The sequence below is a fragment of the Pectinophora gossypiella genome, chromosome 17 (genome assembly GCF_024362695.1).
Source record: "Pectinophora gossypiella chromosome 17, ilPecGoss1.1, whole genome shotgun sequence".
NCBI lineage: Eukaryota > Metazoa > Arthropoda > Insecta > Lepidoptera > Gelechiidae > Pectinophora > Pectinophora gossypiella.
The window spans coordinates 14,889,528-14,903,231 of NC_065420.1; the positions used below are offsets into that span (position 1 = coordinate 14,889,528).

Genomic DNA, 13,704 nt, shown 5'->3' on the forward strand with positions numbered 1-13,704 from the left:
CTCGTTCTTGATATCAAGATTGCATAGAAATTATGAAACAATGTTGACAAACAAGGCTACACTGTGCAGCTTCCAATAAGTAATGAACCTTGAGCTATGTGAGGCACTCGGTCTGACGTGTTATGGGAAAAATCTCCCTGTGGTTCCACGTAGGGCCATAATTCTTAGACATGAGTTTGATCCATTAGAGCTAACTGAAGAGCTCACAGAACTTGAACAATGCACAAACAACAATGCAAGTAAACAACACATTCTCGCTGCGCCCGCGCAGACGGACGGCAGTCGTGAGCGAGGCAGGCTGAGAAACGGACAAAGATCACCAGCCTCCCTCCGAGAATAATAAATAAGTTGACACAGAAATCAGGAGTGAAAATAATAGTGACTATAAACTCTGTGCTAATTATATTTTATTATTTATACATACCTACAAAGTGTTACCATGACTTTATCATAATCATTCAGTGCAACAACACCCAACTTGTTTACAATACTTCAAATTAAACCATAATCATTGGTTTTGGTGATACAACAGTAGAACAATCGCATGAAGATGGTTTCATAATCATTGTGTCTCCGAGTGACATTGGCCGATATATTTCCAGTTTGACATTTGAAGTGCCTCTGGACCCCAGATGAGAGGAAAAAGATGCCATGACAGGCAACATTACCGACGAACTTTGCAAGATTTGTGACGGTAGGATCGAGTGCGCGCCCACTGCTATACTCCTCATATCTCTAGTTCACACGCTTTATGGGCATATTGGCCCTGAGCCGGACTACTTTGGGAAGAACAAGGAATCCTTGATCAAGCAGGTGTGGAAACCGAATCCGAAGTTCGAAGAGGACCCATATCCGAAGTACAAGTCATATACGTATCATGAGTCGATGGCGGAAGAGGAGAAGAAGAAGGACGAGGTTAACATCCACCGCAGCACGGAGTATGACTTCATCATCGTCGGTGGAGGCACCGCCGGCTGTGTGCTGGCCAGCCGACTGTCGGAGAACAGGAAGTGGAAGGTAGGGTTTCGGTTTATTATCGAATTCATTTCTATTTAGCTACCATCTCATTTGCTGGCAGAAAGTATAACATATTGAGTAATGTACAGTTGAATTTGATTATGATTTGGAGTCGATTTGAAAAATGTTACTTTATTTTCCAGGTGTTACTTGTGGAGGCAGGTCCCGAAGAGCCGAAGATGGCGCTGATTCCGGGACTCACCAGCGAGTTCCGAGGGTCCGCTCTGGACTGGCAGTTCAGCATGCGACCAAAGAAGGGGTTAGTTTTATCCTTATCCTAATGCTGCCTAAGGTTCGTTCAGAAATTTTACTGAGCACTAAATATCCCTATTCAAACACAATGCAATATCCTCATTAGCGTAAGATTTTTGCACGAACCTTTAGTAAGTGGCAGTTTTTTTCATCAATCGTATAGTTTAATCACGTTTCAGGTTTTGTCAGAACCGCTCGGATAGAGGATGCGAGGTCGTTCAGGGCAGGGTCCTCGGAGGCACCTCCTCCATCAATGACATGGCCTACGTGAGAGGGAGCCCTGCCGACTATGACGAGTGGGCCCTCAGCGGAAACGAAGGCTGGAGCTTTGCCACTGTACTCCCTTACTTCAAATACTCTGAAGGAAATTACGATAAAGATGTCTCGAAAAATAAATACTTCCACTCAACTCAGGGACCCCTAGACGTTGGACGGTATCCCTATGTCGATGTAAATGTGGACGTACTTCTTAGCGCATTTAATGAACTTGGTTACAACTACACAGACGTAAATGGAAGAAACCAACTCGGCTTCATGAGAATACAGACCACATCTTACTTTGGCGAACGCGTCAGTTCCTACACAGCCTTCATAGAACCGATCAGAAAAATGCGAACGAATATTGATATAATAACAGAAGCCTTAGTTTTTAAAATATTATTTGAAGAAGATGGTAAGGACACTAGAGCAGTAGGAGTAGATTATATAAAAAACGGTACAATGTATAGAGCGTACGCTAATAAAGAAGTTATAATTAGTGCTGGTGCGATAAATTCACCAAAGCTGCTGATGCAGTCCGGTATAGGCCCCAAGGATTACTTAGAATATTTAGATGTTAAAGTGACGTACGACTTGCCTGTGGGAGGCAACTTCCACGATCATGTATCAGTATGTTTACCAGTGATAAGATTAACGAAAACTGCCACAATATCAAAATTTACAGAAAAACTAAAGGACATAACTACTTATTATTCAAAAGGTATTGGTCCTTTGTCTGCTAACTTTCAAGTGGTTGCTTTCATTGAGACTAGTCTGTCTGATGTCATCGGCACACCAGATATTGAGGTGAGATTTAAAGGCCACGACTCGAACATGTACTATGATAAGATTGACATGTGTATATCACTACTAACACCAAAAAGTCGTGGTCAAATCGTACTAAATGCATCAGATCCTATATTTGGAAAACCGTTGATTTATCCAAATTTTCTCAAAGATCCTTCAGACGAAAAGAAACTTTTAGAAGGCATCCAAGAAGCAGTCAAACTGTTTGATACAGAAGTATTCAGGACAGCTGGAGTAGACTTTGACCCTCGGCCTATTCTGAACAATGAATGTAAAGATCATGAGAGAGTGTCTGAAGATTTCTGGTCTTGCATTATTCGGCATTTCTCAGCACCTTTACATAATTACGTCGGATCATGTAAAATGGGCCCCACAAGAGACCCCGAAGCAATTGTTGATAATGAGTTAAGAGTATACGGAGTTTCTAATTTAAGGGTAGTGGATGCATCTGTCATACCCAAAATAACAAGAGGACCCACGTCTGCAGCTGTTATCATGATAGCTGAAAAGGCAAGTGATTTAATAAAAACATCTTGGTATTAACAATGTTTTTTATTTACTAGTATACTAGTCTACTTAGAGCTATCGTCTATTGTAGTAAAAACCCTTTTCCTCTTTCCAGTCTTTAGTAAGCATTTTAGCAGCTTTCTCTGCTATCATCATCGTCGGAGCAAAGATACCTCCACGCACATGCGTGGGCATCACCGATGCATCAACTATTCTAAGGCCTTCTATACCGTGAACTCTTAGTTCAAAGTCTACTACGGAATCAGTCACATTTCCACCCATACGACACGTTCCTACAGGATTACCTAAAGCTTTGGTATAATGTCTTGCTATACAATTCCATTGGTCTCTATTTCTAAGCCTATCACATGGGAATAAGTCTATCGGTGCAAATTTTATTTCAGCTTTTTTAATTTCTTTCTTATCTAATAACTGCAAGCCTATATCTATAGCATCGACTAGAGTTTCTAAATCTTCAGGCTCTTTTAGAAGATTTGCTGTTATGACTGGTCTGCCATACTTTGGGTTTCTTTTATTAAGAGTAACCTTACCTTTACTTTTAGGTTTCAGTAGTACAGGAATAATGTTGACTAAATTATAATACGGCAGTGGCAAGTTGGTTTCTTCTGCAGCTTGCACACTTACGTTGGTGAGCATAAATTTGTCACTTCTGATGAAATTACCTTCTAAGGTCAACTCTACATCAGGTGCGTTGTTTTGCTCATATAGTTGTATGAACGCTGAGACTTGGCTGATTCCTCTTGAGGCTAAAGGACCGCTTCGACTTTGAAACCAAGTCTTAAAGTCACTTATAACCTGACTCTCGCTAACTGGAGGCACTTCGGGAAGGGCAAACGCTAAGCCGCCTGTGCTGACCTGATCTTGATAGTTCGTTCCTACTGGGAGATCCATTAACACAGTAATATTATGCTTCTTCAATTCAGCTTTAGGACCGATTCCTGACATATGTAATAATTTGACGTTATTGATGGCACCTCCAGTCAGTATAACTTCTCTCTTAGCGTAGGCAGGTCGTTCCTTCCCTTTCTCAACCTCATATATCACTCCATCGACGGTTTTCTCCTGTCTGTCAACGACGATTCTGGTGACTGTAGCGCCGGTGATGACGGAGAGATTCTTTCTGTGTCTGACGGGTTTGAGGAAGGCAGAGTTGGTGCTGAGGCGGGTGTTGTTGTGGACGGCGAACTGGTGGTTGACGATGGCCTCTGGGGCGTTGATGTTGGCGTCGACAGTACGGAGGCCCATCTCGGTGAAGGCAGAGGTAAACAGCTCGAGGTAGCGGTCGGCGTACTTGAACCGCTGAACGCGCATCTCGCCGCCGCGCGAGTGATAGTGCGAGTTCATTAGAATATCATAGTCACCTGGAATCACAAAGTTTTGTCGGATTATTTGACGGCGATACGACTCACTACCGCACGTTGATCTAACGCTAGCTAGCTACGTATAACGGGGATATTTAAGTAATTAGCTAGTGGCTATAACTTAGAGTACCCGTTGGAATACAGTCAGGGACTTAGGTACTTATATTAGTATTACTATCTGCTTAAAATCATCACACATAATATGGCGAGCTTGTTTAAGTAATTGGTGCTACTGGATCATAGTAAGTGGGATTCCGTGGCTTCTGCCTACCACAATAGAAAATAGACGTGATCTTTTGGGCTATTATTGTCTATACTCTGATACAAATATTCATAAAGGGTTGTTTGGAAGATCTCTTTTAGAGCCATATCTTGCTAGGACACCATGGTGGCGCCTTCGCGGTCGCGTCGCTAGGTTATATTACGATGTCATTTGACGATTTGTGTGTCTGCCCCTCCCCATCATCAATTGTGATTTTGGATGGTTTACGCATGTATTAAATAAGAAACTATTTTAAGACTGAAATATACATTCTGGAGCCTGTTTAATGAAACTTACAATTGTAAATTACAATGACAATTTGATGTACATTGCGGAGTGTGTGATCACGAATATTTTGCAGTTTCATATTAGCTACGTAATGAACATCAAATTGTCGTTGTAATTTACAATTGTAAGTTTTATTAAACAGGCCCCTGGAGTTTCCATTGAAGTGGGCCATGAAATACTTGTATCTGACGTATATCGATCAACATCGGCTTATGAAACTACATCTTTAATTCATGAATTACATTAGGTATTTGTTTCCGCTGTTTAACATTGTTCTGTCCTGCGTAATTTCTCGTCAGTTATAACAAAGTTACACGTTCCATGCGCAGTGTGGAATGGTTAGAAAAAAAAACTGCAATTAATTTCCATACTGGCCACCTCTGTTTAATAAACATTACAAAAGTAAATTACAATTACATTTTAATGTACGCGGAGCGTGTGTGTAGCTTGATTATATTTTGTGGCTTCATGACACAATGAACACCAAAACCTGTTATGAAAATGTCACAGGTCACATAATAAAGGACATTATAATATCTATTAGTAACATAATATTATGCCTACATCTATGTAGAATGTGTGTATGTGTGTTAGATAATCTAACTTAGATTAAATCATCTATGATAGATTTTATTCGGTTGATGGATGGGAGGCGTGTGTCCAGCAATGGCACGTATTTAGACTGTTTATGTAGGTATGTATATAATGCGATAGATTTAAAAATTGATTGATTGTTATATGTCCGTCCAAAATATTGTTTTTTTTTCGTCATACCCGAATTATATCTTCACAATCACACATAAAAGATCACGGTTTTTCTCCATCGGTATAGGCTGAGACTACGGAATGCTACTACTTAGACACCTTTACTAAAATCCTAGCTTTTCTTTACTGCAACTTTACGACAACCTCCGTGGTCAAGTGGTTGAGCGTTGGGCTCACGATCCGGAGGTCCCGGCTTCGAAACCCGGTGGGGACATACCACAAAAATTACTTTGTAATTCCTAGTTTGGTTAGGACATTACAGGCTGATCACCTGACTGTCCGAAAGTAAGTTGATCCGTGCTTCGGAAGGCACGTTAAGCCGTTGGTCCCGGTTACTACTAACTGACGTAAGTACGTAGTCGTTACATGAGCCATGTCAGGGGCCTTTGGTGGCACAATAATAAACCTGTTACCAGGGTTGATGAGGTTGGTAATCCACCTCACAACCCACACGATAGAAGAAGTTTACCGCAACTATTTTCTAAGTCTTCTTCCACGTTCCACCAACTTACCATTATCCTCGGATGCCTTGAAATACTCCAATAGATTCCCGAACTTCCATTCCAGTGACCCTATCTCCCCGTTCCTGTGCCAGCCGTCATAGTCCACCTTAGTTCCCCTGGTGTACTTCATGTCGTTGGTGACGCTCGACCCGCCCAGCACCTTGCCCGTGCGTACCTCGCAGCTGCCACCAGGTCTACAAGGCATTTCGGTACAGTAACATAACACAAACATGAATAAAATGATTACTATATTTATAGATGTGCTAGTAATAAATAGTAAGGAATAGGAGATAAATATTTAATATTATTGAGGATAGGAGAGGAAGGTGATTGGACACTCAATAAGACACGACGAATTTGAGCTAGTGAAACTATCGTGTTCATTGCGAGGTTTGTTAAAAAAAAACATCTGAATGTGATTTTTCAAAAAGGCGCTTAAGTGCTTTTCACTAGAAGGAAGGAAGCTTTTCACTTTGACAATTACTTCCGCACAATATCTCAGGAAGAGGAAATGACGGAAAACCAGCGCTGGGTGGCGCCATAGCATGGCTCCATCGCAGCACAAGCTGAGCCATTTCCTTTGCCCGTATTCGTAATATTCATAATTACCTAGTTCTTATAGCAAATGTAAATTGTTACTGGCAATAAATTTATTCTTATTCTTAAGAAAGCGACAAAATGTAGTTGTAACACTACCTGGCATCTTGTTGGTTGCACAACCAGTGTATCAACTGAATACATTTTATTGGTGACGCGACAGTGGTGTCCTCGTGAGATATGACCCTTAGAAGGAGGTGGATGTTACCTGGAGAGGCAGGAGTATCCGTTCCTCTCGGTGCGGTAGTTCCACAGTATCGGGCGGTAGTCCTTGCTGGGGACTCCCGGGATGTCGTAGTCTATGTTCTCCTCCTCACCGGCTTCTATCACCAGAACCTTAGACATATTACCTTATAATACTATATTATATCATATTTCATAGCAGTAAAAGAAAAATTAAACATGAAATGAAGCCTAGCCTTGAAGACTCCAAGATATGAAGTTTTGGAGTCTTCAGGCTAGAATGAATAGGCATTTGCTAGGTAAGCGTGATCCATCCTAGACCACATCGTCACTTACCATCAGGTGAAATTGTGGGTAAACGCGAGCCTATTATATTTAAGAAGACTGAAGTGAGGAAAAACAAAAATCTAAATGTTGTCGCACTGCCGCCTGCGTGTGCAAATTTAAAGTATTACCTACATTTTATATACTATTTTTCATTTTGTCAAGCCTGGTATTAAATAATGTCTGTTGGAAGAGCGGATACTCCTACTACAGGTATATTTTTACTTAAAAGGAATAACCAAAAATATTTGTTAAAGTGTAACAGGTTAAGAAATAAACTATTTTTATTTTATTTTTATTATAAAGTGTGTAAGATTGTGGCTTTGTTTGTAGCAAGCAATTTCTGGGACTAAATTAATGGATTTCGTTATCTATGGGACTATTGATTCACATTATTGTAGAGATATTGGCTTCATTTGTTGTAATTGGATGTTACACTGAGGAGCTCGGTGGCGCAGCGGTTAACGCGCTCGGTCTGCGATTGTTGAAGTTAAGCAACTTTCGCAAAGGCCGGTCATAGGATGGGTGACCACAAAAAAAAAGTTTTCATCTCGAACTCCTCCGTGCTTCGGAAGGCACGTTAAGCCGTTGGTCCCGGCTGCATTAGCAGTCGTTAATAACCACCAATCCGCACTGGGCCCGCGTGATGGTTTAAGGCCCGATCTCCCTATCCATCCATTTGGAAGGCCCGTGCCCCAGCAGTGGGGACGTTAATGGGCTGATAATGATGATGTTACACAGGTGTAGTCGAATTCAAAAAGCATTGAGTGACCTTCCAGGCTACGTACTTCAAAAATAATATAGATGGCGTTATCGAGATTTAACGTGATAATTACATGAAAAAAATTTTTTTTTTTTTTGACGTGACTTATTGTAGATTTGCCGCAGATGGCATTAACTACTTGGCCGGACAAATGGGGAGCGCTGAAGGCTCTCACCCGGTACAACGTTTAAGACAACAGGCCTGAGGGTGCCCAGTTGGGCGCGAACCTCGGCTCAGGGCGTCGTCTGAGAGGAAAAATATTTGAAAGAATTAATCGACCCTGGTGGGTCGATAGCGATAAGCGCTGAATGAGGGAAATCGTCGACCACGCCGGCGGGGTCGGTATCGGGGACCTGAAGTGTTTGGTGTCGCGAGCTGATTGGCTGCCTCTATGGCTAGAGTAATTGGGTCGTCGGGATCGTATATTACGTCCTTCGGACGCCGATACTTTTCAGTACCGTCCCTAAGCGGAATGTACTCGGAAGCCGCAACTACCAGGGGATTTGGGTGGTGCATGAAAAAATAATTGCTGCTTGATATTTGGATCATATTATATTACGATTATGATGTTACCTATATTGCTTCTCTTTAATTTTTTGATGAGAACAGGTAACAATGGGTGCAAGATGTAATTGTGCCTGGGTTTAATAAACGGTCATCATTTATATCCAAAAACAAAGATAAGAGATGCTTAATGTCTGTTATTCATGAAATTAGAAGGTTAAACGAAGGGAAATCCTTACAGCGCTATCTATATTGTTTTTGAGGAACTTACCCTGGAAACATAGAACATAGAACACGTTCAGCTGCTTGTCTTCCCGGGCATGTCGTAAAAACCGACAGAGGGATTGCGTCCTCTAACATGATGGACTAATGTTATGGGCGATAGGCTGATCCCTTATCACCATAAGGTTCATCATATCCATCTTAGGACTTCGTATCAACAGTGGCTGCAAGTTGTCTTTGATTACTTGTGGCTCTGCCCACCCCATTTGGGATTACGGGCGTGAGTTTATGTATGTATGTATGTATGTATGTTACCCTGGAAAGTACCTCATTGTAAGGCCCATATCTCATTAGGACACTATGGTGGCGCCACCAACAAAATGTATCCAGTTGACACCAAAATCAACAAGACACCAGGTGAGGTATCGTTTATACAACTGCATAATTTATTTTAGTGGCGCGACTGTCGTGTCGTATCGGGAGGTGAAGGTTTTGGCGTGAAGAAGAGAGGAATGGCGGTTACTCCACCGACAAGAGCGCAGCTCTTAAATAGAGAGAGAGAGAGAACTGTCAGAGCTTCTGTCAGGGAGCTCATAAAACACTGTTTCTGTGATAAAGTCACATAAACTCTTTATGTTTCACTTTCCTTCCACCGACTGTAATTGGAATACCATTGTATTTAAGTCTATAAATTATGTAATACAAACTGGTTTAAAAGAAAAGAAAGGAAAACATGAAACAGTAGGACTAGGGCCCTGTGCTGGGAGGTTTTCTGGCCACGTCTTTCCCTCAGCGTTACAGATTCCGATGTGGTAGTAGTTTTACAGCTAGTTACATAATATGTAATTTAATTATGTTTGACGTTCAAAAAGCGCTAACTTTGTAAGCCAATTTTGAAAAATAAATATTTTTGAATTTTTTTTTTTTTGAAGAAAGACTGTCGTGTTCTAGTGAAATAGGGCCCTTAGTGTAATGACATAATTCAAGGATTATTGATTGAAACGGATTACTTTGCGTGTTAAATGATATAAATGAATATTGATGACTTATATTAAACACAAGATTCAAAGAATCTACGAGTGTATGCGTATATTTCGATTGAAAGTATTTATTTATTAAAAATAAGTACAGTACTTAATAAATTTTTTTACAATTGACGGTGCAACAAAAACCAACTTTGGTTTGTCCGTACACCGACATTCACCATCATCGCTTCCAATTTGCAACATAATATAATTATAATTATGATCTAAACATGATTACTATACTTACTTATATTACATTATTATATGGATTTCTAGCAGGATGATGTGTATCGAAGCAGCATAAAAAGCGCGCGCATATTGTTTTTTTTTTAATATTTTATTCAAATCCTAAAATATCTTTATTCAGCAGGTTACATACTTACACTTTGAATCGTCATTTGTTATATATAATGAACGTCTAATCCGCCTAAAACTACTGCAGCTTCTCACAACCTGTATAGCCGGGGAAAAGAAGCTACAAGAAAAACCTCGGCAAAGGGCCCTAGATTTTCTTTTAAAAAAATATATAAAATACTGTTATACAATTTAGTATTTTATATAATATTATGTTAAGATATATATTGTATTGGTCGTGCTGCATGGTTTAAATGAATAAATAAATTACAAATTATTTTAAAAAGTACGCAAAATGATTATTAAAATAAAAAATATTATACATGTATACGATTGCTATACAAATATAAAACTGTACCTAATTATATTTTTGTAAGTATATCAGACTTAAACAGAACATGTCGGTTTGTACGCTAAATACTAATGCATTTTTTCTAGAAGTGGAATGAAGGGCACTTGCTAATTGCTAATTAGATAATAAATGATAATAATGTGGGTACTTAAAAATTCTGTAACGGTCACGAAAAACGCAAAAACCTAAATACTTCAAAGATAAGGAAGGAAAACCAAATGCGCAATTTCCTTCGAACTATGATTCAGGTTCAGCTAATTATATCGATTGAATAAATGCGGATTTGTGCACTTTCTGTAACTAATACCTTAACACGTATCTAGCGTAGTATTGGTCGACCTAAATACTTTTATATTACCTGCCTAGCCGTCTTCTTGATTGACATGTTTGTTCCTAATTTTAGGCCTGTTATTGGTGCTAATTCCTGCATCATAATCTAATTTTATTTCAAGTTATACCTGTCATGTTCTTATACGCCGAAAAGGAAAGGGTCGGGTAATCGACAGGCATAAAATTTATGGAACACACGTCATTTTTAAGCAGAAATCTAAAACAACCGTCTTAACATTTTACATCGGCCAATAACCCGACAGAATTAAGTTGACAGCACACGTCAAACGGTTTGCATGCCAGCGAGATACTTTTTGATTCGCCCGGATTATTTATTCATTTACTCATTCTTCTTAAAATTTACGACGGTCCCATCCCTCTTTCCTTTTCAGTGAATAAGAAGATGACAGGTGTAACTTAAAGTAAAATTAGGAGGTGTCTGCAGGAATCGGGGCCATTGTAAACCGAATGCTGTTTAATTTCACCTGTATAAGTTGGCTAATTGCCAGAAGCTAGTCGTTACGGGATTTGTAAGAGATTTATTTATTGGAGTACAAAAATAGTACAGTTAGTAGTATTGCTACTTGTAGGTATATGGCTATGTTTTGTAATGTATCAGTATAGTAGCCCTAACAAGATACTTATTCATATATAAACATTTAATGTATATACTAGAAAAGCAATTACTTAAAATACTGCTGAAATCAGGGATCATCCTCATCATCAGTAGCCCTGTTCGTTAAACATGAGACATCTTAGTGTCAAAGGTTCGAATGCCGACTTGGGCTCCAAACCACTGAATTTGACTTCATGTTTAGATCATAGATAATTCTCTTCTTATCGTGTGGGTTATGGAGGTGGAGTACCAACCTCATCAACCCTGGTGTCAGGGTTATTACTGAGCCGCGAAAGGCTCATGTAAGGACTACTTACCTACTTACATCAGTAGTAACCGGGACCAAAGCACGGATCATCTTACTTCAGGACAATCAGGTGATCACCTTGTAATGTCCTAACCAAACTAGGGATCACAAAGTGGTTTTTGTGATATTTTCCCACTGGGATTCAAACCCGGAACCTCCAGATCATGAGCCTAACGCTCAACCACTGGATAGGTTTACAGGATATTAACATAACATAAGCTCAAGAATTTTCCCCATTGTGTAAGATACACCCGTCGCAACATGAACTAAGTACCCACACCGAGCTTTCTGTTAGACCAACATGATAGGTGGTGTGTGTCCGAAAGTAAGATGATCCGTGTAACGACTACATGAGTCACGTCAGAGGCCTTTGGCGGCTCAATAAAAACCCTGACACCAGAGTTGATGTGGTTGGTCATCCACCTCACAACCCACACGATAGAAGAAGATAGGTGGGGAGTCGTATCGCCGTCTACTTATAATGGTCGAGCCAACTGTGTTAATGAAAACTGAGCTTAAAATAAATTAGTAACTCATTGGTGCAATTCCGGTACCGAGATTCGAACCCCGGTTGTGAAGCAAGCCGGTCTACCAAAGGACCACAGTGACTAATTTACAGGTTATTTCTTCTTTTTCTTCCTATCTAGCCTGTTCAGAGGGATGTCTGTTGAGCAAGGGTCTCCCTTTCACCCCTTCGACTCTGCGCCATATTAAATGAAATAAGAAAACTCTTATGACATGGTAGGTACAGTCGTGAGCAATATCATGCACCCACTTTACAACCCTGTCACACTATCATATTTGACATTTAAGGAGACTTACGGTTTAATTTGTCAAAAAAGTTAATGTGACATGGTTTCAAAGTGTATACATATTAGTACCTACTCGTGACCGTACACTAAAACCTTGAAACCCCTACCTTCCACTCCGGGACAGCTGAGAGCCTATTGGCCAGCAGACACCCGGCGGTGCCGCCGCCGACGATGACGAAGTCGAATACACTGTTCCTGAGGTCCAGCTCATCTTTCCTGGTGCGAGTGGCCTTGGAAAACAGGTCCGGGGTGCTGGTTGATGAAGACCACAGGCAGGACGCCACGAGGAACAGGCTAAAAGCCATTAGACAAATTATAACACAAACATAACAACATAGCATCACGCATATGTCCTAAAGGGGTAGGCAGAGGTGTATTCATCAAATTTAGTTGGTTTTTCGTCTGTATGTTTTTTTTTTGTCCTGCAAAGTAGACAAATGCAAATCTCCACGAAATCACGCCAAAAATACAGAATCGCAAAAAATATAAGAAACAAAAACCAAACCCTACCTCACAACACAAATCATAGTCACTATAACAATAAAAACACAATAATATGGTTTGTTTGCCGCGCGCCGACTGTCTGTCTGTTAGGAGTTGCGCAGGAGTGGAAATGATGCATTCACGCACCACTAGCGGCCGCCGGCGCATCCTCCGTTGCAACACGTGACGCAATCAAGGAAACTTATGTTTCTCCTGTCTTCCTTTCCTAAATGAAGTTACTCCGTATCCTTTCTTACTTAGTTCTGCCTGCGTCTTTTCATTCTAAAACTCGCTAGCGGACAGAATATTCTTTTAACTTTTTTTATTACAACAATAGGTTTGCGTTTGACCATAATCTCGCCTGATGGTAAGTGAAGTAGGCCCTAGAGTTATCCCATTTTTCAAAGGATCCGCTTACCTAACCTGAAGATTTGACAAGTCCGGTTTACAAAAGCGACTGCCTGTCTGACCTGACCCGCGATGGGAAAACCACGTGGGTTCACTTTTACCTAGTAAATGACTATTCCCTGAAGATTTCAAGACTGTAATGAGAAAGAAACATAGTGCGGCAGATTATTCCAGTCATAAACAGATGTAACAGGGTCATAAAAGTACTTAATCATACCTTTTGAATTTTTCTCCACGAATTTAAGAGCCCCGCTCTTGTCGGTGTAGTATTCTCCATTCTTGTCTATCAAAGGCTAATTCTTTCACTTTGTTATAAGACACGACGTTCACCTTCACTTTAATCTGTTCAATGCTTGCTCTTTTTGGACTCTTCTTGAATTTTT

The 13,704-nt window shown here is 40.3% G+C and overlaps 2 protein-coding genes across 3 annotated transcripts; one reads left to right on the plus strand and one right to left on the minus strand.

Annotated features, from left to right (window-relative positions):
- Window positions 1-280: 280 nt before the first annotated feature.
- On the plus strand, window positions 281-2,877 carry LOC126374711 (glucose dehydrogenase [FAD, quinone]-like). Its single transcript, XM_050021435.1, has 3 exons — window positions 281-1,017; window positions 1,161-1,276; window positions 1,449-2,877. Exons 1-3 carry the CDS (start codon window positions 652-654, stop codon window positions 2,875-2,877), a joined length of 1,911 nt encoding a protein of 636 aa, XP_049877392.1. The 5' UTR covers window positions 281-651.
- Window positions 2,878-13,086, minus strand: LOC126374714 (glucose dehydrogenase [FAD, quinone]-like). 2 transcript variants are annotated; one of them, XM_050021438.1, is made up of 5 exons: window positions 12,941-13,086; window positions 12,538-12,724; window positions 6,847-6,974; window positions 6,051-6,235; window positions 2,878-4,223 (listed from the first exon to the last, which is right to left on the minus strand). In XM_050021438.1, the coding sequence occupies exons 1-5, from the start codon at window positions 12,955-12,957 to the stop codon at window positions 2,917-2,919; spliced, it is 1,824 nt and encodes a 607-aa protein (XP_049877395.1). In that variant the 5' UTR covers window positions 12,958-13,086; the 3' UTR covers window positions 2,878-2,916. The 2 variants fall into 2 exon arrangements, with proteins under 2 accessions (XP_049877395.1, XP_049877396.1); XM_050021439.1 differs by lacking the exons at window positions 12,538-12,724; window positions 12,941-13,086 and adding an exon at window positions 8,684-8,719.
- Window positions 13,087-13,704: the final 618 nt, after the last annotated feature.

Coding starts and splice junctions, on each gene's coding strand:
- LOC126374711 (XM_050021435.1), top strand. CDS start 652: ATGACAGGCAACATTACCGACGAACTTTGCAAGATTTGTGACGGTAGG. Junction 1,018..1,160: donor CGGAGAACAGGAAGTGGAAG/GTAGGGTTTCGG, acceptor TTTATTTTCCAG/GTGTTACTTGTGGAGGCAGG. Junction 1,277..1,448: donor AGCATGCGACCAAAGAAGGG/GTTAGTTTTATC, acceptor ATCACGTTTCAG/GTTTTGTCAGAACCGCTCGG.
- LOC126374714 (XM_050021438.1), bottom strand. Junction 6,236..6,846: donor GGATACTCCTGCCTCTCCAG/GTAACATCCACC, acceptor AATGCCTTGTAG/ACCTGGTGGCAGCTGCGAGG. Junction 4,224..6,050: donor CAAGGCATCCGAGGATAATG/GTAAGTTGGTGG, acceptor TTGTGATTCCAG/GTGACTATGATATTCTAATG.